General features: G+C 41.8%; 1 protein-coding gene across 1 annotated transcript in view; it reads right to left on the bottom strand.

Moving 5' to 3' along the window:
* Positions 1-23,777, bottom strand: part of Fras1 (Fraser extracellular matrix complex subunit 1) — a 406,016-nt gene that overhangs the window by 223,184 nt on the left and 159,055 nt on the right. The window contains exons 5-11 of the mRNA XM_010628378.1: positions 16,204-16,363; positions 14,483-14,616; positions 9,855-9,938; positions 8,130-8,231; positions 7,696-7,887; positions 2,562-2,651; positions 696-731 (exon numbers count right to left, since the gene is read on the bottom strand). Of these exons, the coding sequence (XP_010626680.1) occupies positions 696-731; positions 2,562-2,651; positions 7,696-7,887; positions 8,130-8,231; positions 9,855-9,938; positions 14,483-14,616; positions 16,204-16,363 (798 nt within the window). The remainder of the gene's footprint in view (positions 1-695; positions 732-2,561; positions 2,652-7,695; positions 7,888-8,129; positions 8,232-9,854; positions 9,939-14,482; positions 14,617-16,203; positions 16,364-23,777) is intronic.

Raw genomic sequence — 23,777 nt, forward strand, 5'->3', positions numbered from 1 at the left:
AACAAAAAAAAAAAAAAAAAAAAGTTCAATGAAATATTTACTAAGCCGACTGATGTCAATCATTCCAAACAACTAATGTGATAGCACTTAACAAAATAAATGGGAAATGTTAGAAAACTAATTTCGAAAGGGAAGAAGTGATTTTCTTCCATTTCTTGGAAGCTGCCTGGGTTCTTGGCCCTGATTCTTTAACACTGAAAATGATAAGCTTGTTTATATGAATAAACTTGCTTGTGATTTCCATTTAAAGGCAGCTACACAAGGCTAGGCTGCAAACCACTTAGAGGGACCCAATAATACCCTGCACTACTGGGGGAACAAACACTGTACATCCCCAAGGAGCATTTTTTTTTTTTAGCATCTTACAATACATAAAATTCCACTGGCGGTCAAACTGAATTTTCTAGGCTGTAGAAAAATAAGGATAAAACAATCATGAGAAAGCAAAAAGGTGAATATAGGAACTCATCAGTAGAAAAACATTACCGGTACCAGTTGTAGACAAAAATAAGCTGAAGAAAGAAGCAAGAGCTCAATGGATCAAAGTCTGAGTAATTAAGATTTTCAATTCTTGATCAGAACGTGGTGGCCGTTAAAAATAGTAAGGCACTAAATTTCTCTATGGTAGTTCATGCAGATCATTACTTGAAACAACTTTATAATAATCTACATAAAAGTTAAAAACCCATACTTACCGGAATATGTTTAATTTCACTCGCATTTGAGGATGTCTAGGAAGAAAGAGAAATGTATTTATTATCCCACTAGAGCACCACTAGCCTGATTCATTTAGTTTTTCGTTAGAGTTACCCACTTCCCCTCAGGTAACATGCAACCTCACTTATTTGTTATGAATAGACATAAAATATTTCTGTATCAAAAACAAGAAAAAGCACACTGATATGAGGCAAATATAACATAGGAAGTATTTCTGTGTTCTTATTCTCATCCCGTGCTTCAGCATTTCACTTCAATTCTCCTTAATATAAAGGGCTTCATGGTCAGGAGATCGGAGTTTTCAAGAGCAAATTCTTGGATTTGTGTGGTGCCAGCGCATTATAGAGATTTGTATTTATTGACAACAACTTGGCTTTCCACTGGGTTTAATGTGGCTCCAAAAGTGGGTGGGAAAATTGATAACAACGGAAGTACAAATTCAACATGTATAGGGACAACATTCAATCTCCTAAATTCTTGAAAAATGAGGATGACTAAGCTAAGAGATATACTAAGAAACAATAACAACTGCATAATAATAAGAATAATAATACCAATGTTTTTAGCTTTCTTTTAACATGCCAGGCACCATTTTGAGGGCTCTGCACACATTTTAGTAGCTACATGAGTTAAGTACTATTATTATACCAAGTTTACAGCGAAGATCAAGTAAAATACCAATGCTGGAATTCAACCCTAGAGTCTGTGCTGCTAACCTCACACAGTACCAACTCTCAGGACATGCAGAAACACTGAGGGTTGACAGGCATAATTTACACAAGTGGATTCTCCAGCTGAAGCATTAACCCTAATTCCTATAATTCTATTTTCATTGGTCAATGGAACAGTGGTATTTACGACCAACTGGCACATTTTTAACAACATGATGAACCTATCAACATTCTAAAACCCCACATGGAACATACGGTCCGCAAAAATAGGGCAAATTTGAAGAGATTAAGATAAAATATTTTTTTCTTTGGTGTAATACAATAACCAAACAGAAGACGTGGGGAGAAATAAAAGTTCAGCAAATGGAGTTTCACCTCACCTCACACCCAATTCATCTAAATCCTGTCACACTTATCTGCAAAAACAGAGATTGATCCCTTTTACCACCTTTGTCATGTCCACCCTCGACCAGGTCACTGTCATCCTTTATCCAGACTGCAGTACAGTTTTCTCATGGATCTCCTCCTCCCAACTTGGCCCTACACAGCAGCCGAAAGGATCATCACTCTTCTCAGCTCAAGCCCCAAGGCAGCTGCCATCTACCTCACCAGGTTTCCAAGCTATTCACTAGCCCGCATCTCCAAGTGCTGTTTTTCCTCATTTACTTGCTCCAGCCATTGTCCCTTTCTTACTATGTCTTGAACATGCCGAGTATATTTCTGCCTCAGCGCCTTTGCATTTGCTAAGCCCTCTTCCTGGTATGCCCCAGCCCTTTCCCAGATATCCATATGGCCTACTTCTTTCCTTCCACCAGGTTTCGCTCAGATTTCTCTGCCTGCGAGGACATCCCCCTATAAATGCTTCCCATTCCAGCCCAGTAATTTAAGCTGCTTTATTCTTTTAGGCAGTACTCATCTGCACCTATGGGGATATGTGTGTATGTCATCTGTGTCCTGGTTAAAAAGTATAATCCACCTGAGGGAAGTCACTTTCTCATGACAGCTTCTGAGTTCACTTCTGCATCCCCAGTGCGTGGTAAGTATCATGCACACACACATTAATGTTTGTTGAACAAATGAATGCACAAAAGAAAGTAGAAATAAGGTCCCCTTACTAAGTTAATTTTGAATTATTAATGTTTAATAGTCTCTAGTTATTAGCCCAATACTCACAAATTCTGCCTTTCCCTCATAAACACAATAGCCATTCCTTGGAATGCATTCAGGACAGCATTTCCCATCTAAGTGAATTAGTTCTTCACCCTGCAGAAATAAGAGTGGCAGTATACACATCAAATTAACACATCCAGGTACCGGTGCTGATGAGGAGCTGGACCCCTGGCTGGGTGAGAAATCCTAGCACACCCTTTGCTTTGCCTTCTGCTTACTTCATCTCCCATGCTGTTTCCCTGTGGAGAGTCCAATCACTCTATATACCCTACCAAGTGGTCTCTCTTCTCTGCTTGTCCCATAACTGCCCACCCATGGCCAGGAGTCACATGAATAAGGGTAGCTTGAGTTAATGCCACCACCTTGGAAAGATAACTTTCAGGAAATAATCACGTTGTCTTAAATATGCATGGTTAGACCTTGTGACTTTGGTTTCATTAACAGAGTGCAAATCAAACCAACATTTTTCCTTGAATGCAAAAATCAGATTCATCCATTTAAGCATAAATGTCAGCATAAATTGAAAAGTAGTAGGCTACTTTTTAGTCAGTATTCTGAAACTCTTAGTTTGCCAAATCACATGTATTAAAAAAAAATGCAAGAAAAGGGAGCCACAGAAAGAAAGGACAGATGTTTGACTTATAAGGTCTCATTAATTTAATGTCCCATTATAAAGTTATTTCCAATTATTTTTGTACAAAACAATAAAAGCTTACTGTTAAACATTTAAAAGTAATTCTAAACATTTAAAAGTAATTCTGAATTCTATAGCTTAGAAAATGTTATTCAACTACAGTCTTACCTCCTAGGGAATCCACTGTTAAAAAATATAAAATGCAATTTTTCACATATGTGTACTAATGTCTAATACTTTAGACTAAAGAGTATTCTTTAAAGTACTTGCTGCTTTCCAGTGATACTCCTACTTTCTAAATAATCATGTTTCTTTAAACATTTAATAGTTGATTTAAAGTCCATGTTGTGTTTAAAAGTACAGAAAAAAGTACAGAAGCCATATTAAAAGAAAACTGGATCGTGTCAAATTATATCAGCAGAATAATCACAATGACATATCTTCAAATACTGCACTAAAGACAAATATGATATAAAATCATTGGCTGTCTTCTGGATATATAGCATTAGGGATATATTCCACTTTTCTTCAGTTTTCAAGTTTTTCCAAATGAGTATTATTTTAATGAAGGAAAATATAAACTCCTAAAATAAACACAACAATTCAGGACTTATAATTTTTTTACAGTGCCTTAAAAAGTTAGTTCAAAAAGAAAGAAGTTGTATAGGTTACTGTCTATCAAAATTTCACACCAGTCACAGGCTGACAGAGAGCAATGGGTGTTATAGGGATCAGACTTATTTACATATAAATTATTTTGCGGAAATGTGAAGAATCAGCTGGTAGTGAATACATCCCTCGGAAACAGATTGAAATTTTCTTTGAAAACATACAAAGGGGTTTATATGCATGTAATATAAGTTTTTTAAAACAACATTTGGAAATAAGACAGAGTATGTGTACTTATATTAAAAACAAAACGCTTGAGAAATTCTTGAGCTTCTATTACAATACTCAGACACGAGAAGCTCCATGCCTCCAAACTCCATTGTAAATACCAAAGAGCTCTGCTCCTGAGGAGCAAGGAATCCATCTTGGTGAGGCAGGAAGTTCTAAAGAGATTTGCTATTTATAGAGGAAGTCTAGGCCCCAAACCACAAAACTTCTCTGAGATAGGGAAGTTGCTCCAATTAGCACTTGACTTTTGCTTTAAATTGCTTAGGATGAAACAAAACTGATTCTTTTAAAGAAGTTCTCCTCCACAGGCCAAATCAAATCTGCTATTCCTTCACCACTGAATCAATCTCAGTCTGAATCTAAATCCATGGGACTGAGACAGGAGATTAGGGCATGGCAAAACTGGCCAGGGAATTGGGCGTGACCTTCTAATTACAAGATATGTGAACATTTGCGCAGAACACTTCCCAAAGTTCTGCACATAGGCTGCGGACAAGAACTTGAGCAAGTTTCCAATAGGATACCTTAGATTTAACTTCAGCCTGAAGCCAGGGATCCCAGCGCCGCCTCTCAGGACCAGTATGTAGAAGTTCTCGCGAGAGAAGGTCTCTTCGCGAGAAGTTTCCGCAAGATTTGAGCGGCATAAAGGGACACAGACACCCAGACGCAGACACCCACGCTCTCCAGACTTTCCTCAAGATATCGCACCCTGTGTCCTCCAGGTTGTACTTTCATCTTGCTTTTTCCTCTTTTACTCAGCCCAAGTTCTTTCTGCAGAGCCAGTTTTTCCCTTGCTCTTCACTTTCACTTTTTCATATAAACTTTGCCACGGCTTTTTGCTCATTTCATTTAATTCTTTGTTCAAGATGAGAAGAACCTAGCTAGAATCCAGCAGGAGAGGCAAGTAACCCAAAACCTAGTAACGTTTATTTGGCGAACCATTTTTAGAAGGAGACTACCGGCTAATAGGACCAAAGGCCTTGTGGTTCGACTTAATCTGTCCTTGGAAAAGGAAACACTCGAAAGAACTTTTCTCCTCACCTGGGTAAGGGAAAGGCCCCTCATGTTTCTACATGCCTACTCTCTTCCTTGCATCTTGCTACAAGTATCATTCCCACCACCATATTATACTTCAGCTGTGAATGCTAGGTCCTTTAAAAAAAAAAGTAATTCATTTGAATTTGTTCAAAGGTATTCTAAAATACAGAAAAATGGAATCTATCACATTCTGCTATCCTATCATTGATTTATTTATGCTTCATTGTCTAGGAACTTGATTGAATATATCAAAGACAAGGACCATGCCATTTTCTCCTTTGCTGACAAAGAAAGTCATGTGTTGATTTCAGTGCCAATCAGGACACCCTTTTTGATAACCAATGTAGCAGTGAAGTCAATGGACAGTTGCCTCCTGTAGAAGTTTACTGCTGTGCATCTTTTTGCAGATGTTCCTGAACAAATAATCTGCCCTGGTAGCTAAGGATGGAAGTCAGATGACCTTGATGTTTTGAGAAAGGAGCACAGGCTGGATAAAATTGAATAAATATACCAGTAGTGCACTCTCACTGCCCCTTGGCCAGCACTGTCCCCCTGTGGAGCTCCTAATGCATTTAAATCAGATGTCCTTGCTGTCTTTGTGTATTTGTTTAAACATCTGGCTTCCCCCTAAGCCTGGGCATTCTTGAGGTTAGAGTGGGTCTTACTCATCTTTTTATCACCAGGGATATAAGCTGACTAGAAGTCACGAAGTTAGAACACTGAGGCTTTTTTTTGTGTGGTACCAGAAATCAAACTCAGGACCTTGCACTTGCCATGCACGCAGATCTCCTGAGGTACCTCCCATCACCTACCCAGGCTTTTCTTGAGGGAGGGGATGGTAAGGACACAGTGGGGAATGAACCCCCAATTTATCACATGCTAGACAAGCACTCTATCACAGCCGGGCTTTAATAAGAGCTATTTACAGAAGTGTGATACATCAAGAAGGTTAAGGGGTATTTTTCTTATGATTCAATTTTGCTTAAAAGTTCACTTTGGCTAGCTTTTCCAATTTAGAACCTACTAACTTAAAAAAAAAAGACATGGAGTTAACAATGGAGTTACTCAGGAAGAAAGCAATTTAGTTGATTAAAGATCTGGAGAAATAGGCTACAGATGTTAAAATTCCTCAACCCATAAAGACAAAAGATGGGGGGAGGCAGAGGTGTGACAGTGTTAGTTATGGGGTCACCCAAGGGGCACAAAGGTACTCTCCACTTACACAGCTGCTCCCCCTCTCCTCCAAAACAGACAAGAGGACCTAGCCGATGCCACCACCGTCAGTTGTCACAGTGGAGCAGGCAGGCAGTTGGACATGCAGTAACACTGGGGACAGTAAATTAAATCATCTTCTGTGAATAAGACTGTGTTCAGATCTGACTGAAAGTAGGTGTTTCAAGAACCCACTGTACCAGAGCACCTCTCCTCTTCCATAAGCCTTGCAGTAGTAGATAAATAAAAACCTTGGAAAATAAGCCAGCATTCTGAGAGCCTTAGAGAGGAAGCAGAGAGCCTTCCTATGCTTCTCATCCCTCGCCAACCACACTGACTTCCCTAAAATAAAGAAAAATAAATGAAGAGAGGTGTTTTGGGGTAGGAGAGGTAAATGTGTAAAAAAGCCATACCTTCTTTACCTAATATTTCAGCTCTGCTGAGATCTATATATCAAAGAAGCAGTTAAAAATGGCCCTGGCAGTGTCCTGCTCGTTTGAAAGGCCATTCCTCCCTCCTCTGGCTTGGTGCTAGGAGCCATGGAGAAGTGGGGGAGAGGAACTGGAAAGGAAAACGCCTTCATGACACCCCACACTTCAGAGCTTTCAAGTTTCCTGTCTGCCCAAGTTCACAGCCCTGAGGGAAACTGGAGGGGCGGATGGGAGCAGTCATGGAGACAGAGGCAACTTTAAAAGTAATTTGTTTTGCTAAGGGTCAAAATCGAGTTCAAAGGAAAAAAAAAAAAAAGCAATTTTCCTAAAATATACATCTATAGCCCAAACAGAGGCTGCTTTGTTGGAAGCTTCTAGAAATTCTTCAGACAGCAGAAGTCAACCGGGGCCAATAGAGTTAATTGTTTATGAGGTCTCCCTAGCTCTCCCTTGAAAACAAAAACAAAAACCAGTTTATTTTCTTTCCTGATACATGGAAGCAGCCCCAGCTGCTGGTTCCTCTTCCTGCTCCTGTAGCCAGTGTGATCTGCAGTAGAAGCCAGGCCTCTGCACACCTGTAGCCCTTGTGTGACAGCCAGAGTGCTCTGGGCATGCCACCAGCACTGAGGTCTAGCTGATAGACTAATGTGCCATATCATGCCCTTTCCTTTCATGTCCCTGGTTTAAGGCTTCCAGTCTGACCAGATGCACAGAGGGCTGAAAGCTACAAGAGGCTGTTCCGAGCTAATCTGAACAGTGACATTCATTTGGCATCGCAGAATCTTTGCGCTCAAAGGCCCCTTGAAATGTGAACAATCAACATGGTTGTCCGTTCTGCTGCCAGGAAGTAAGGAATACACACAGGCCTGCCTAGGCTGTTGGAAGAAGCTGCTACAGTCTGAATGGAAACCCCTTTGCTTCTTACCTGGGCACACTCCACCTTGGCACACTCTGCGGGCTGACAGGTCACTTGGCCATGGTGGCACATGCAGAACTCACAAGGCAAGCCCTTCCACATGTCGTCCTGGTACTGCGTGATCCCATTAGATGAGCAGCTCCTGTCAGAGGACACACACTCCTCACAGCACTGCGTGGGGCGCCGAATCCTGTCCTGTCCCTGAGGAGCACAGGGTGGTGGGGAGAACAGTCCTCGAGACAATGACAACACTCAACATAAAACACAGATGTGGTGCCACTGCCAGGCCCCCCACCTGAGCACAGCAAGCCTTCCTGAAGCAGAGCTTCCCACCAACATGTGACATTGCACACTGTAGAATGCTTGATTTGCTCCACATAAGAACTGCATTTCTTAAATGCCCCCAGTATTAAGCTTAGAAAACCAAGCTACATGCTCAGTACCTTCTGGCATCTCAGGGGAGGGCAGGCCTGCTTATGACATCTGACATTGCCCCGGTCACACATGCACATGGTACAGGAGTCTTGGTTCCACTGCTCACCATGCTGAGGAAATTAAGATAGGAAAAAAAAAAGTGGAACATCAGAGGTCAGGCATATCAAATAGAAATCCAAACACATAGGATATGAATTTTTATTACATTCTTTAATAGAGCAACATTGAACGTACTCCTGAGAAACAGTACCATTGATGCAGAAATTGTCTCTGAGAAAAAAAATGCCAATAAATTTCCACAGGAATTTTGAGTGAATTTTTACCTATATCTATGTCCCCATGTCAAGCACATAGAGAGAGGCCTTAAGAACCCTCAGGTGAACAGGAAGGCCCTGATGGCCAGCTCCTCTGTGGTTGTTCTTTAGGTCTTCTTTTTTGCCAGGCGATTCAGCACTCAGCCACGTGCATTTTCTCTGCTTCTGTTGCAGCTAGAGATGTGCATGGTCTCAAAGCCACCTGATACTATCTCAAGGGGAAGTTTGCTCAAATGGTGGAGGGTGAAGAAAAGGCTTCCCTCCCACCCCTTTCACCAGCCTGTAGCAATGACTATGTGAGGAGGAGTTGTCTGGTCTAAGGAAGGTATCTAGAGGACTCGGGACATTATCGAGAATGAAATTGATGCACCCTGGAGCTGTCCTGTCTCTGCACTTCTTGTTACATAAGACAGTAAATGTTGTCACTGTAACCATTTTTAGGGGAGCATTTCTGTCACCTGCAGCCGAAAACATCATAAGAGACACAAGTTCTGTCTTTTCCAGGAGGAATCAGTCTGGCACCTCCTGTCCAATAAAAACACCATCCAAGCTGCATATGTGGCTGCTGTATCAGACTGCACATTCAGCAATAAAAAATCTTCTCCAATGAGTTATTTTACATTTGGATTTCAAGGGACCCAACAGGAATTTGTCATGCTTCCATCCCTAATACTTAGATTTTCCACTGAGAGACATAATCCTGATTTTACCTAGTTTTCCTTAGAGTGCTGACAAGGGAAAATGCTAGGTTTACTTTTCATATTCTTTATAATAATGTAAGCTTCTTTTGGAACAGCTGAAAGCTCCTAAGAACATTCATTCATTCAACTCATTTGTTGAACTCATCTTTTCTTGTTGTCCACTACGGGTTTGGCACGGATGTCTAGACTGCTCCAATACCACTTTCAAGTTCACTGTCTCTACCACTACCAGCCTCTCACCTCCCTCTCACACCCCCTTGCTACTCCCTGGATGGGGTAGGGCTGGCTCTGGACCTCAGTGCATAAATTCCAACCAAAGCAGACATTCTCAGAGCCTCTAAGCTCAGTGTAAACTGATGGTGACCAGTGATAGCCCCTTTCTCCCTCTAAGATGTGTAACAGTAAGTTCACCAAGGTTCATGAGCCAGCTACTGCTTGCCAGTACATTCCTTTATATTTCTAATCCCCTTCCACTTAATTTTCATAAAGGCTTTTTGTGAAGAGAAGGGGGCCATTTAAGTACTGAGTCATTAATCCTGGCAAAGAGCAAGTCATGAGGGTGAGGAGGAGGTGGCAGCTAGAAGGTGGAGAAACGGGGTGAGAAGCTATGCAGTGTGCGCACACAGACACACAGACACACACAGACACACACACACACACACACACACACACACACACACACACACACACACGGGCATCAAGGGTACATCAAAGCTACCTGGTATACACGGCCAGCTGCAGAGCAGGAGGGTGGAGAGCACTGTGGGCAGCACTTTCCAGGGACTCGGATGATGGCTTCATCCTAATGAAGGAACAACCAAAGGAGACGTTCATTAACACACTGTAGGAAACTTCATTCCCAGCCAACTCACATCCAAACCAGCGACTTCCTCTCACGTGGCATTTATTGGTCACCTGGGGCACTGATAAACATCAGCAATGCCAAGGTCGGTGTGACCTTTAAGAAGTTTTGCATATGTGTTCAGTGTTCTAAGAACAGATAAAAGCACAAACAGTAAAAATAATAAATGAACTTGGTATTTGCTAGGAACTGTTCTTAGTGCTTTACGTGACCCTGTAAAGTAGATGCTTTTACTCCTGCTTTACAAATGAGAACAGTAAAGACCAGGGAGATTGTGCAACTTGCCCAGGGTTATATAGCTGACATGGTAGGGCAAGAATTTAAGAGAACCAACGAAACCAAAACTCAAGGACACCCAGAGTTTACTTTGGACACTTCTAAATACGCCAGTGAAGGTATCACTTCCTCAATCAGCTACTTCATGATTCTTTTGCATCTTTTTATAAACCCATGTATTTATTTATGTGCACGAGGGTGCTTCACATGGAAAAATTCAATCAAACCTCCAGAAATCTGAGAAAAAGCCAGTGCAGAGAAACGAGGGTGAGAGACTGAAGGCCCAGGGAACTTCCTCTATATCCCCTGTCCCCACAGTGTCACTTCTGCCACCTCCTAAGCCCCACCAGAGTATCAGACCACTTGTCTCCTACACTCTGGGAGTTTTCACACAGCAGGCTCCTCATTAAGACCTGAGTCAGTTGTTCACTCTGATCTGTTAGCGCCTTCTTCAGTGGCAGGAAGGTAGATGAATTAAAAGTAGAGGAAGGAGAGAGAAAATACACCAAGTTTCAGTGATTAAGAACTGGTAGATCTTACACAGAAGATACTTCCAGAATGCCACCTTCACTTTCTCTTATGAGAAGCAGAAAGTGACATTATCATGATCACTTAGGTACTCATTTTGCAAAATCAAGAAGGCCAACGTACCTGGGATAAAATGGGGGGCGTTATGGATTGTGTCTAGATGTCCTCCCAAAATGTCATGTGGTCAAAGGTGCGGCTTCTCGGAGGTGGCTAGAGTGTGTGATGGTGGGAGTAAAGATGTGACGCTGGGATTGAATGACAGTGTGATGCTAGGATTAAGGATGCCTATGTATCACCCTGGGGAAATGTAAGGGAGCAAAGAGTGTGATCTAATGGATCTAATGTCATTAATCAAAACCAAACGGAAAAAAAAATTTAAAAACTAGAATACAGTCTGAAAGGGCACTATGATTTCAGGCAAAATATGTGAAAACATACATGCAGAGACCCAGAACTGCAGTTATGTTGGTTATTAACTATCTTCTCTGGCACACATTCCATGCTGAACATTAACGTAGCTGAGCCCAGTGTACCAGCCACTGACGCCTGGGTTGTTTCTTAACTGACACTAGACGTGTTCATAGGTTTAAGAAAGGCCAGGCACATCTGTTTGACTTAGCATATAAAGACCTTCCTCCTGCCTGAAGGTACTACCTATCTTGCTGCTGCCCAAGGCCAGCTCTTGTCGGTTAGACCCCATTAAATTGCACTCTGTGTGATCCTGGATCTGTCTGCCTCTTTCTCCAGTCTCAGAGCATCTTCCACCTTTGGCAGCCAGTTATAAGGGACTGAGTTTTTCTAAATTAAAAAATATTTTACCTGAAAGATGTCTGAAGTGTAAGATTAAAAAAAAATTTTTTTAGAAGAATGCCAGGGATTTACCTCTGTGGTTCTGCCACCTGCCTCACAAGCAAGGATCCAAGTTTGATCCCCAGTTCCAAAAAAATAAAAATAAACAACAACAACAACAAACTACAGGAATACAACTGTCAAATTAGCTGCATAAAATAGAACACAAAGGAGACAGACCTCCGATTAGTCCTCTCTCATTAAATTACAAAATTTTATGGAAATGAATCCATAGAGTTGGGATGAGAAGGTATTTTTGTTCCCCAAAATGTTAGGCCCCTCTAAATTGCCTTTCATGTATGTAGGCAATACAAAAATAATTCTCAAACTCTCAGAGACTCAGAGAACCTACAAATAATTTCTTTCTTTAAAAAATCCAAAGGTGAAATTGAAACTACCAGGATTAATCAATATTGGAATGGGAAAATCATGATATTAAAAAAATCTGTGGAAAGATCAGAACTACTTTTCAGACTGAACACATCATTTAAGGGAAGTTACACAAATATACAGGTCATCTGAACAAAAGTTGGAAGCAGGTGGTATCAGTCAGAATTTTAAGGCCTCCTAAGGCAATAACTCCTTATTTGAACACAAGGAATTTCTCTTTGTGAGGGATCATCACCAACTTTTAGAATATGACTATAACTATGCAAACGCATCTGCCTATCCAGAAACTGAATTACCAAAATAAAAGGAATTTTTCCATGGTCTTTTTGAACAGTGGAAATGAGCAATCATTTTCTTCTGCTTTCCAAACTTTCCTTAATGAACACATTCCTTTTATATATATATATATATATATTTTTTTTTGTTTTTTTTTTAATCCTCTTACACTAAAAGTCATGAAAATCCTTGAAGATGGGTTGCCAATTTTTTCAGAGCTCAGCCCTGGAAGATACAATTCAAGCGATGAACTTGTGTTTTTCTTACAATTAATGAACTAATGCATATAAAATATGATCAGTCATGCTCAATGATGTTAGCAAATGTTGTGGTTGTTATTATACATGAATGCTGTGTAACTCCTCATCTAGGGAGGTAAGATAGCATAATGGTTGGAAATGTGAGTCAGGCATGACCTTTGGAGGCTGTGACGTAGAACTGTGTGAGTTAAAGGGTTGACCCTCTCTAATTGCAGCACCTTGAAGAAGCTACACTCTCCACACCTCAGTTCATCATGTGAAATGTAGATGATAATAACAGTTCCTGCTTCACAAGGCTGTAATGAGAATTACAAAGCTCTTAAAATTAATGACTGGCACATATTAATCACCCAAAATTCAGTGTTGATGGTAATGAGGGTTGTGATGATAGGGACGGGGTGATGTTTTACATCAATAACACTAATTCTACATAGCAGCCCTTTACAGCATCGAAACAGCCAACATTCAATAGTGACATTCACTCAAGGAAAATGTTCTGAATGATCTGACAGTCGGATTTAAAAAAAAATATGTAAAGGCAAAAATAGGCTTTATGATACAAGAGTGATTGAGATCAATCTATTTCCAAGTCTTCAGAGTGCTTGCATCTCAATTAGCTCTAAAGTATGGTATCAAATTTCATCTTTTTACATTAATTATGTACATTGATGCAAACCATAAGTCAATACTGTACATGAAGCATGTTCATGCTTGATGCATTTTGCAAATAAGAAACAGTGCTTTCAATTACTTTGATAGCTGTTTCCCTAGTATATAATGTGTGGTTGAGCTTTTGAAGCTTTAAAGCAGGAGATCCTCAGTGGGGTATTCCCTCCATTCCTCCTCTCCACTTCCCTTGTTGTGTTGTCCTCTTAGTCACCCTTCCTACACAAGAGGACTAAGCCCCAGGAAGTGTGAACCAGAGTGCAAGGCCATCAAGAAGCTCATCTGTAATCTCCAAGCAAGAGCAAAGCCTGGTGATGAATTGGGAGATGAGGCACCCACACAGTAGTTGGTGTGGTGTGGGGAATACAATTGAGTCTTCTTTCAATTAGATACATTTTCCCTTTATCTGGCATTTAGCATTTCTTGTCTAATTGCCTTTCGTCTGCATTTTAAAATATTGCCCAATTGTCACAATATGCCATGTTATTGATTTTGTTTCATTTGACATAAAGCACTGCTTTGTATCAACTAAATGTTAGCTTCCAGCTTTTCCTTAGATCAAAAATGAGCTATTTTTCAACTGGAGGCAAAACTCCTTCACAGTTATCTGTCAACTGCCAGGGAACATCCACAGGAGCTTCTGAAAGGGCAAAAAACTATAAAGTACCAAGTATACTACATTTATTTGCAATTGATTTTCTCTTCTTAATTTGTGTGAAGAACCTAACATTTTGAAAACCATATCAGCTTTGCGTGAAGAAAAAGATCCAATAACATCCCCAGAGAAAATCCTTTGATAAGTTAAAGCATTATCCTATGATAATTAAATTGTGTACATCTGGATAATTATGTTCAAAGATGCATATGTCTAAGCAATCAGACTCTACCTATGCACTGAAAAACAACAGCAAACCTGATCATATTACCAAATTTTCCAGATGTTTAGTTTTACATTTTTGGAACATCTGTAATTCAAGCCAGAGGCTTCCTTGTGTGTACCCACAAGGATCAATTTCATTATGTAACAATTAGCCTAAATGGGTGGTAATTAGACCTATCTGTAGCTCCTACAGAGAAAAACAAATCTCAGAGGTGGTCTCTAAAAGTACTGTGTAAGAATAACAAAACAGCCCTTGTGTCACATTTCTAAGGCTTCCAAGGCCTCCTAACAAAATCTCATCACACTCCAAATTCTTGAGTTAGCCTATGGAAGCTGTGCTCTGAGGGTCTCGGCCATACCTGGTTACAAAACAGTGGCTGACACTGAGCTGTGAAGCACTGGGTGACCCCATCTCGGCACACACACTTGGCACAGCGACTCAGCTGCCAGTTCTCCCCATCCTGATACACACGGCCTTCATGGGAACAGGGCTCTGGAAGGCCAAAGGCATGAAGATTAGTAGGAGGACTGCAAGTGCAGATCCCAGCACCTGCTGCACAGTGTGCCTGCGTCGGGGCCACAGGGCACAGAAGGAGCTCCTTTTGGGGTTTAATGCCCTGTGGTGGCTGTGTAGACATCTCCAAATCCATGCTTTGTAAATGGAGTCAGTAGAGATTGGAGCCTCAGCTCATGCATGGTACCATCTCCCACGTTTCCCAGGACAGGCTGACAGTGGTCTGTCCCCTAACCTCTGCCCAGTGAATGCTGTCACCTTCCACCTATGGCATGACCTTGGTGCCAGGCGGATGCCTGTGCCCCCCCCCCCACCCTGGGCACTGCTTCATGTCACAAAGCAAGCCTAGGGGTGCCTGGTGAGGGTCTCCGCTCCCCTTGCTGTATCCTCAGGCTTGAAGGAGTACAACAGTGAATACCAAGTAGAAAACACAACAGGCTGAGAGACAATAGACACAAAGCAACAGCTTTTCAAACGAAGGACCCTGCCTTTTCACAAATTATGCAGTTGGCCCAGCTAACCCTCCAATCCCTCAAGGCAAAATGCTTCTCTTGTGTCCTTCTCATGGAGGGTCAGTGAGAAAGCCTCTTAGGACCAAAGAGAGAATCCCACAGCTGGATCCCACCCCCACACCACTTCCCAGTGTGCTGCTGCTATATTTTCACTTTCAGGGTTATTTGGCCTAAAGCTTCCAACAGCCTTTATCTGGTGGGTGATATCTGAAATGCCGAAAGCAAAAGTTCCACTTCATCATTTCCTGAGCATATATTCAAATCCCTACAACAATTCTCCAAAGCAAAGGATTGCTAGGAATGGGATAATCAGATCAGAAAGAAAACAGGGATATCTTTAAAAGGGGAAAGGCAAGAAGAGAGTATAGGTTCCAGATGCTATTGAATAAAAGAAGTATTCTGGCTATGATGTTAGTAGAGAGCAGAGTGTAGCAAGGACAATCATTCCTCTTTATCATATAACCATACTATTCAGTACAAAAATGGATGGGATTAAAAAGACACACGGACCAAGCATAGATTCCAAGGAGGAACCTGGAAGCCAGCCTGATCCCTGGCTTGCTGATGTCTCAGTTGGTAGCAACAACCTCTTCCGTGAGGATGCAAAAATGACAAAAAGACCTCTTTGCTGTGTGTGTCTCAGAGGAAGAACTACATTATCCCTAAGACCAGCCAGCAGACCTAGCTTGGACAATGCTACCTTAAGAACAGACATCATCCCTCTGCCCACCAAGCGGGCAGGAGGAACCACCTTGGCCTTATGGAATCTTCTCCTTTTCCTTATCCCTCTCAGGAGCTGTAAATGCAGAAGGCTGCATCTGACCAAGACAAAATAAATAAATGAGATGCACAGAATCCCAAGTTTGGAATGGAATTTAAAGATTTGATCCCTTCTCACTCTCTGAAACACTGCTCCTGACAAGTGCAAGCCTAGCTCTGGGCTCCAGTAAGGAATGGGGGAGGGATCTTTGAGCCACACTGAACAGGAAAGGTAAGTGTTGAAATACTGTCACCACAAAGGCAAAGAGGGTCCTTTCTGCAAGCTTGTACTCACCTCCAGGGCCCACGCAGACTGGACAGCAGCTTCCTTCAGGGGTGAATTCCAGCTCCTGCTGTCCACACAACCGTTGTGGGCATGGCTGAGAGGTGCATCTTACTTCCCGGTGAGCGCAGGAGCACACACGACACGGGGGAGAGGCCCACTCTGTGCCATGCTGTTTGCCGGGAGAAGAAAAAGAAAAAGGAGGTTAGTTCCAGAATGCAGGCCTTTGCTGGCCAAACAGAAACAAAACTGCTCTCTTCCAAACGAGGGTGGAGCTCAGGAAAGGTGGGCGGAAGCTCTGGGCTTACACAGCTGTCATTAGTGTCTGCAAAGCTCCAGGCTGGAGACCAGATTACACACAGGCTTCACTTTCACGCATCCCTAAAATATTGTATTTGAAAGTTTCAAAAAAACCAAGAAATTACAATGGTGCCAATCCCATCATTAAAAAATTCTATAGATTGATTTGTGTTACTCCAAGGGAAGAGCAAAAAGCGCCAACATCCAGGAAGGCGAAGTTAGTTCCCCATGTCCAGCATCCTCCCTTGTGATTCCTCTGAAGGACAATCAGTGGAGATCTGAGCGTCCTGTGCTGTCCCTCATGGAAGCATCATCTCGGCAAAGCTGTCTTATTCAATGGACTCAATGTGAGCCACTGCACCTGCTGTCATTGCCAGAGACCTGGAGCTGTGGGATCCCTGTCAGTTCCCTACACGGCCTCATAGCCAAGCTCCTAAAGGTGGTTACTATGCTGCCCGATGATGTGTGTAGCCTGAGTTGATTTTTCCAGGCTACCATGGAAGCCTGTGCTTTTTGTGGCTTTCTTGGTGACTGTTTCATTTGCCATTTCCTTCTCAGAGAACTGTTCTTGCTGTAAAGGATAGGTTGTATCATGTCACTGAACAGCAACTTTCTGAAAAGGTGAAGAATATAATGAAATTGTTAAATTATGAATAGAAGATCAAGGAATCAAAGAACCATGTTCAAGAGTCCAAGAAACAAAATATTCTCTCTAATGAAGCAATGAAATTTGATACTTGAAGAAATCAAGATACTTGAAGAAACTGATGAAATTCTGGGTGACATAGCTAAAAGTTTTGTGTTAGGATCTGAGAGAGAAGAGAATGTCAAACATCAAAATTTGATACTGGAAAATAAGAAATCTACAGAAGCTGGCCATGGTGGGTATAATCCTAGTACTTGGGAGGGTGAGGCAGTAGGATTGCTGCAGATTTGAGGCCACCTGGGCTACACAGTGAGAAGCTGTCTCAAAAAAATTCTATAAAAAAATTAAAGGATATTATTTCAATGAATGCTGCAGAATTGCCCTTGCTAAAGCTAAGCTTAGTGAAGAGAAGGTGAGGTCTGAGTGCTGCCGGGTTCAAGAAGAAAATGCTAGGGCCAGAGATTTAGCGAAGTGGCATTGCACCTGACTGGTAAGCACAAGGTCCTGAGTTCCATTCCCAGTACCAGAAAGATGGAGAAGGAAGGGGAGAGGAAGGGGGAAGGGGAAGATGCTAGGCTTAAGAAGAAACAGTTGCAGCCAGAAATTGAAGACTGGAAGAAGTCACGTGGCAGAGCTCACCATCAGATCAAATTCTTCAAGTCTCAGATTCAGAAGTAGCTCTTATGAAGATGAATATGAGTGCTTTGATTAATTGCACTGCACAGTTGAACCAGTTAGTAGGCCTGAATCTGAGGGTCAAAATACAGGAGGCACGAAGCAGTGGGTCAGATGAATTAGCAAGCAGAGAAGTGGGAGGTGGCCAGAGTGAGATGGAAAATCACATCAAGGAAATGACAGATGACTTTGCAACCTGAACTGCAATGTCTTTAGATAAAGAGGAGCTAGCATGTTCACAGCTTAAACTCAGAGGCTCCGTGTCCACTAAATGGACTAGAAGAGCATACAAAGACATTAAAAAATGACCACAGCTCACTGCAGCCTGCCAGTGCTGGGCTGGAAAAAGAGTCAAGAACTCTGTACACAAAGTGGAGATTCTGCAAGTGGAATTCTCCCAGTGTGACAGGAAGAATCAGGGAGAATATGAGCAGCATGTTGGCTGTAGACGACAGGGTGGTCCTGGCCGCAGAGGAAGTAAAAGTGTAAACCTGGCAAATGGAAGAACTGGAGGAAGAATTCAAGCCAGATGTGGTGGCACACGCCTGTAATCCCAGCACTTGAGAGGCTGAAGCAGGAGGCTCACTGCAGGCCAGTGGGGCTACACAGCAGGTTCAAGGCCAGCCTGAATTTGTCTTGGAACAAACAAACAAACAAACAAACAAACCAAACTTATTGAAAATGACCAGAAAGGTGGCAATTCAGGAAGATGAACTTGTTATTGTACAACCAGTGTCAGGAAGACCAAATACACAGAACCCTCTCTGGAGAGGGCCACTGAGCCAGAACAGCTCCCCTGTGTTTATCATGGAGCCTCCTAGGCTCCATGGCCACTACTTTCAACCAAGTAAATATGGCTGAAAGTGAAGTCTGGTCAGCAGCTGGGTCTTTACTAGGTCCTTGATAGTTATTTGAGGTCTCTGGGTCATCCTGTGCCTCTGGCCAGCTCTCATGATGAATGGCAGCTCCAGAAATTCTTTCCTGGAAAAGGTCATAGATGAGGGCAAAGTGAACATGGCCAGAATAGGGTCTCCTATTTCCCAGGGGTGCCACTCATGGGCCCTGCCTTGTTGTCCATGGACCACTGCCTCAGCTCTGTGGGCCTTTCAGGGTTGACCACTTCCTGCACCTCCTTCTGCACCCGGTCCTGGCTTGTGTCCACCAGTAGGCCCATGGGGTTCTGCACCAGGCACCCAACTGCAAGGCAAGCTCCCTTGACACCCACGGGAGTTGTCCAGGACACAGACCATTTAGGTTTCCAGGTTTGGTCCACAAGAGTACTTTTTCCTGGTCCACATTTACCGCCCACACTCGTGTAGGCCTCAGGATCACCCCCGCCCCAGCAGCTGCTGCAGGAGACTTAGCACCTTCAGGCCTCAGAGCTGAACCCCCACCTCCCTTCCCAGCAGTGGTCAGGACCAGTCACAGAGCCCATAACTCTGACCTCGGACATTTAGTTGGAGAGGAAGTGGAATACGCACTGTTCCTGACAGTAAAGTTGCCATGGACTTTTACATCCAAAAGTTTGTTTTAAAACATGTGTTTTTAGTACTATGTTACCTTGGGCAGTGTCTATTTTTGAGCTAAACAATTCAAAAATATCATTTTTGCCTCTAAAGGTCACCTTTTAAGATAATTTCCTTCCGGCTTTGAAATGTACAATAACGAACACCTGTGTTTTAGCTCGTGTAGAATATACAATTGCTAAATTATTTAGGATGTCATGAAAATGACCATTTCCTGGGGAAATGCTTTAAAACACATATTTCTTTATCCCCTTCAGTGTGTACCAGTTGAATAACAGAGTAGTGGTGTTGATAAGCCTGACCCCACCCCATATCTGGTGGCAAAGCCAGTTACCAAAGAGTATTTCCTCAAGGATCACCCACCTGTCTCCCCTCTTGCTGAAATCCTTTGTAGTAACAGGTAATAAAAAGTGTTGATTAATAAATATTCTATCGTATCCAAAGTAAAATACATTTATATATTTATTGTATTCTTTAATTTACAATGACCCCACACACACACACATTTACACACAGGTCCCAGTATGTTTCCCAGGCTGGCTTCAAACTCCAGGGCTCCAGTGATCCTCCTGTCTTCACGTTAACTTCCCGAGTAGCTGGAAGTACAGGCCTATGCTGTGGTACCCAGCCTTTCTCTTCCTCCCCACTATCTCCTCCTCTTTTTATGTGGTGCTCAAGACTGAACCCAGGATCTCACAACTGCTAAGCCTGTGATTTACCGCACTGAGTTATTTCCCTAGTCCACCAGGTCCTACCATTTTCAACAGCTGCCGGTTTTATCTGTCTTCTCTCTCTTCCCCTCCCCTGCCCTTCCTTCCTCCCCCTCTCGCTCCTCCTCTCCTCTCCCTCTCCCCAATTCTAGACACTGGCTCCAACCTGTTCTCTCACAAAGTACAGAGCAGACTCTAGCAGTGCACACATGTGTGAAATGCTCCTGACCAGAACTCTGTCAGAACCAGCATTCTGTCAGCAACCTAACAGACCCACGTTTAGAGGCAGCTTACGATCTATCAAGTACACAACGCATCTAAATGAGCCACTCTCAGAGAGATGCAGAGAGAACTGGCATGTAAAAAGCTACAGCCAAGTTGAGTGATTAGGGAAATAACTGCCTAATATATTTTCTCACTTGCAGAACGGAGCAATGGTGCCCTCTCCTAAGATACAGGGAAGAATTACTTTAATAAATAATTATCATTAAGCTTTCTTTCTGCAATATTTTCCTAAATATGGGAACCTGCTACCCTGTGCTCCTATTAAATCTAGCATACAATGGGTATCTGATTCAGCACTAACCATATATGGGCCTTTACTTAAAAATTACACCTTTTAGGTGCTCAGTCACCTAAATACAATCTGGGGATCACAGCTTTTTGTGTCACTAAGAAACATAAAATAAGCCTCTTCTTGCTTCTCCTCAAATTCTCATAGAATAGTTTTTCATTTCTCTCAAACACAAAGGGGCCCTGTCTGACCTAAACAAGTCCATCGTCCTTTATGCCGTAGATTGCTGCCAAATTGCAAACATCCCAAGTCTAATATTATACAATTAACTGGGCTATTGTTGTAACAAGGCACTCACAGTCCTCCATTGATTTGGGAACCCCAGGACAGTAAAGCACATGAACATTGAGTCAAGTGAACCAAGGTTTGGTCACCTGCACATTTTCATGTCTCACCTCAGCCTCTCCTGCCTTGGGGATTCGGGTAAGTGCCATAGTATTTGTGATCTCAGTTTCCTTGTCTATCAAACTGAAATGGCATGACAACATCCCTTCACTGGGTTCTTACAAGGGTTCAGCGACAGTGTGTGCAAGAGCCAGCAAGGGGTATGGTACACAGAGGGTTCTCACTCAAGATAGGGCAGGGCTTGACTGAAGCCAGGACAGAAGGGACAGTGAGATGTTGGCCAAAAGACACAGCTTTTAGTTCTGAGAGAACCAGTTCAGGGATCCAGTGTACAGTATGGTGGCAATGGATGCCATGCTGATTAATCTTGATTGTCAAGTTGACTGGATTAAGACTCCTGGAGAGGTGACTTAGGATGTGACTGCACTGACCTCATCGATGGCTTAATCTGTTGATGAGTTCATAGCTCAGTGGGCTATTAGAAAGTCCAGTTTGGAGGAAGTAGGTCATATCTGGTCCTTGGCCCCTTCCTCTCTGGCTTTTCCCCTGTGCTTTGCTACCTGGCCGCCTTGAAGTAAGAAGCTTGGTTCACCTACCCTTATATGTTTCTGCCTTGGGGCCAGCGAACCATGACCTGAAATCTCTGAAACCATGAAGCAAAATAAATCTCTCCTCCTTTAAGTGGCAGGTGTCAGGTATTTGGTCTCAACAATGGGAAGGTGACTAATACTGATGTTTTGTTAATTAATTTATTTGCTTTATTCTTGTAGATTGTCTATCTAACCATTACAATGGACATCCAGAATGTATTTGATTTTTACTCCATTAATTTTATTTTTAATGACAGAAAGGTACTCAAACCTCTCCCAGGTGTCTACTGCAAGAGTTCTTAGCCTTGCTCTCTTTGCATACTTTTGCACTAAGCCTGATTGGTAAGAACAGACATGGATGCAAAGGCCAAGTCCTTTCTCATCAATTTTAGTCCTGCCATAATCACATCTAAAACTTCAATTTTAGTGCAGCACATAAACGGGCAAGTCTACAAATTATGGGCTACTAAAAGACAAAGAACCATTGACCTTTATGCTTAAAAAGGTCAAAAATAAACCAAAGGAAGTACTTATAAAAGAAAAATTGATGGGTTCTGATGAGTTAAAACTTTTAAATCCATTGAGGAAGGACAGAGGGAGGAGAGGGAAGGGGAAGGAAAAAGAATTAAGATGTATTAAGCACGTGTACCAAATCCCCACAACGATGTGCATTATGTACTGCAAACATGTATTAAGAAAAACTTTTTAAATTAAAAAAATACATTGTAAACAAAATTAAAAGCCAAATGACAAACTAATAAAAAATTCCAAATGGTATTAATTAGAATCCTAATATATAGAAGCACTTATAAGCAATAGGAAAGGACAAACATCTCATAATGGCATTAAGCTTATAGAATGCTCTATTTTATTAACTGCATAGAATATGAATTAAAATAAAAATTGAATAACTTTTAAAAATATCCAACTGGAAAGAGAAATTTCAGTGGTGAGGCTCCCATACACAGAGCCTCACTTCGCTATAGTGCCCAGAATGGTGCAAGAAGGTAGTGTCCACCACCGCAGTCATGCTTGAAAAGAGAATCCTCTGTGTATAAGGTTCTTGCCGGGCCAGCATGGACTCAGACCATTTAGATGGGATTTTAGCAACTTCAGGTGGCACAGATTCATCACTCAAAATCTGTAGACCCTTTGACCTACTAATTTACATCTGGATGCTTTGAAATTAGTAGCTTCATTTTTAAAAAGTTATCAGAAGAAAATGATCAATGACACATGAAAAGGCTTAAATACAAGGAATACCATCTTGTTCTTTATATGGAATGGGATATATTTTAGTGAAAACCGAAGGTACCCAAATGCCTAATGATAGGAAATAATGTTCTCTAAGAATATCCTAGAGAAGGGCCAGGGATTCGGCTCAGTGGTGCTGCCACCTGCCTTGCAAGCGCGTGCACACACACACACACACACACACGAATACCCTAGAGAACTATCTATAATATAATGTTATGTAAAAGAGTAGGATATAAATGATACACACAGCATAATTCCAATTATGTTAAAACATATATACACATGTGTTATCTACCTATTTCCTCTGCCACTCCACTGTCTCTCAAACAACTCAAGAGAATATTAACAGTGGTTTTCAGGGTATTGGGATTATTGTGGATTTTTCCACAGTATACTTTTCTACCTTTTAAATATTCAACAGCAAAATATTTCTATTTTTGTCACTGCAAAGCAAATTACTGTTTAAAATATGAATCACTTATACTCCTAAGTGAAATAAATAAGTCACACATGTAAATACCAAATAGTTTTTCTGGTGTGAAAAACTATAATAGTACATAAGATCCTAATGAAATAGGAAGAAAAGGGCTAAAGGTGTAGGGAAAGTGGGAAGGGTAGGGGAAAGGTAATTAAGGGAAAAGAAAAAAATGTGAGAAAATGAAAAGATGGAAATAAAGTGTTTGTAAATGGGGAAGGGCAGAGGGGGTGAAGGGAGGGCAGGGACAAGGGGAAAAAATGAGAATGAAGACCTGTCATGCAAAGGTACAAGATCCCAATGATGAATGTAACTATACTGTTTACCTAAAACGTCCCAATAAACTCAATGAGAGAAAAAAAATAAAAATCATACTCCATGGTCATTTACAGGCCTGAGGATCTTCACAGTAAGTCTGGTGGAATGTCTTCTGGCCAGTGTAATTTTATATGCTTGTTGAGGAATAACTTCTTGAGACACAAAATAAG

This window comes from Fukomys damarensis, unplaced genomic scaffold, assembly GCF_012274545.1.
Source record: "Fukomys damarensis isolate Sample0158 unplaced genomic scaffold, DMR_v1.0_HiC HiC_scaffold_32, whole genome shotgun sequence".
Lineage (NCBI taxonomy): Eukaryota > Metazoa > Chordata > Mammalia > Rodentia > Bathyergidae > Fukomys > Fukomys damarensis.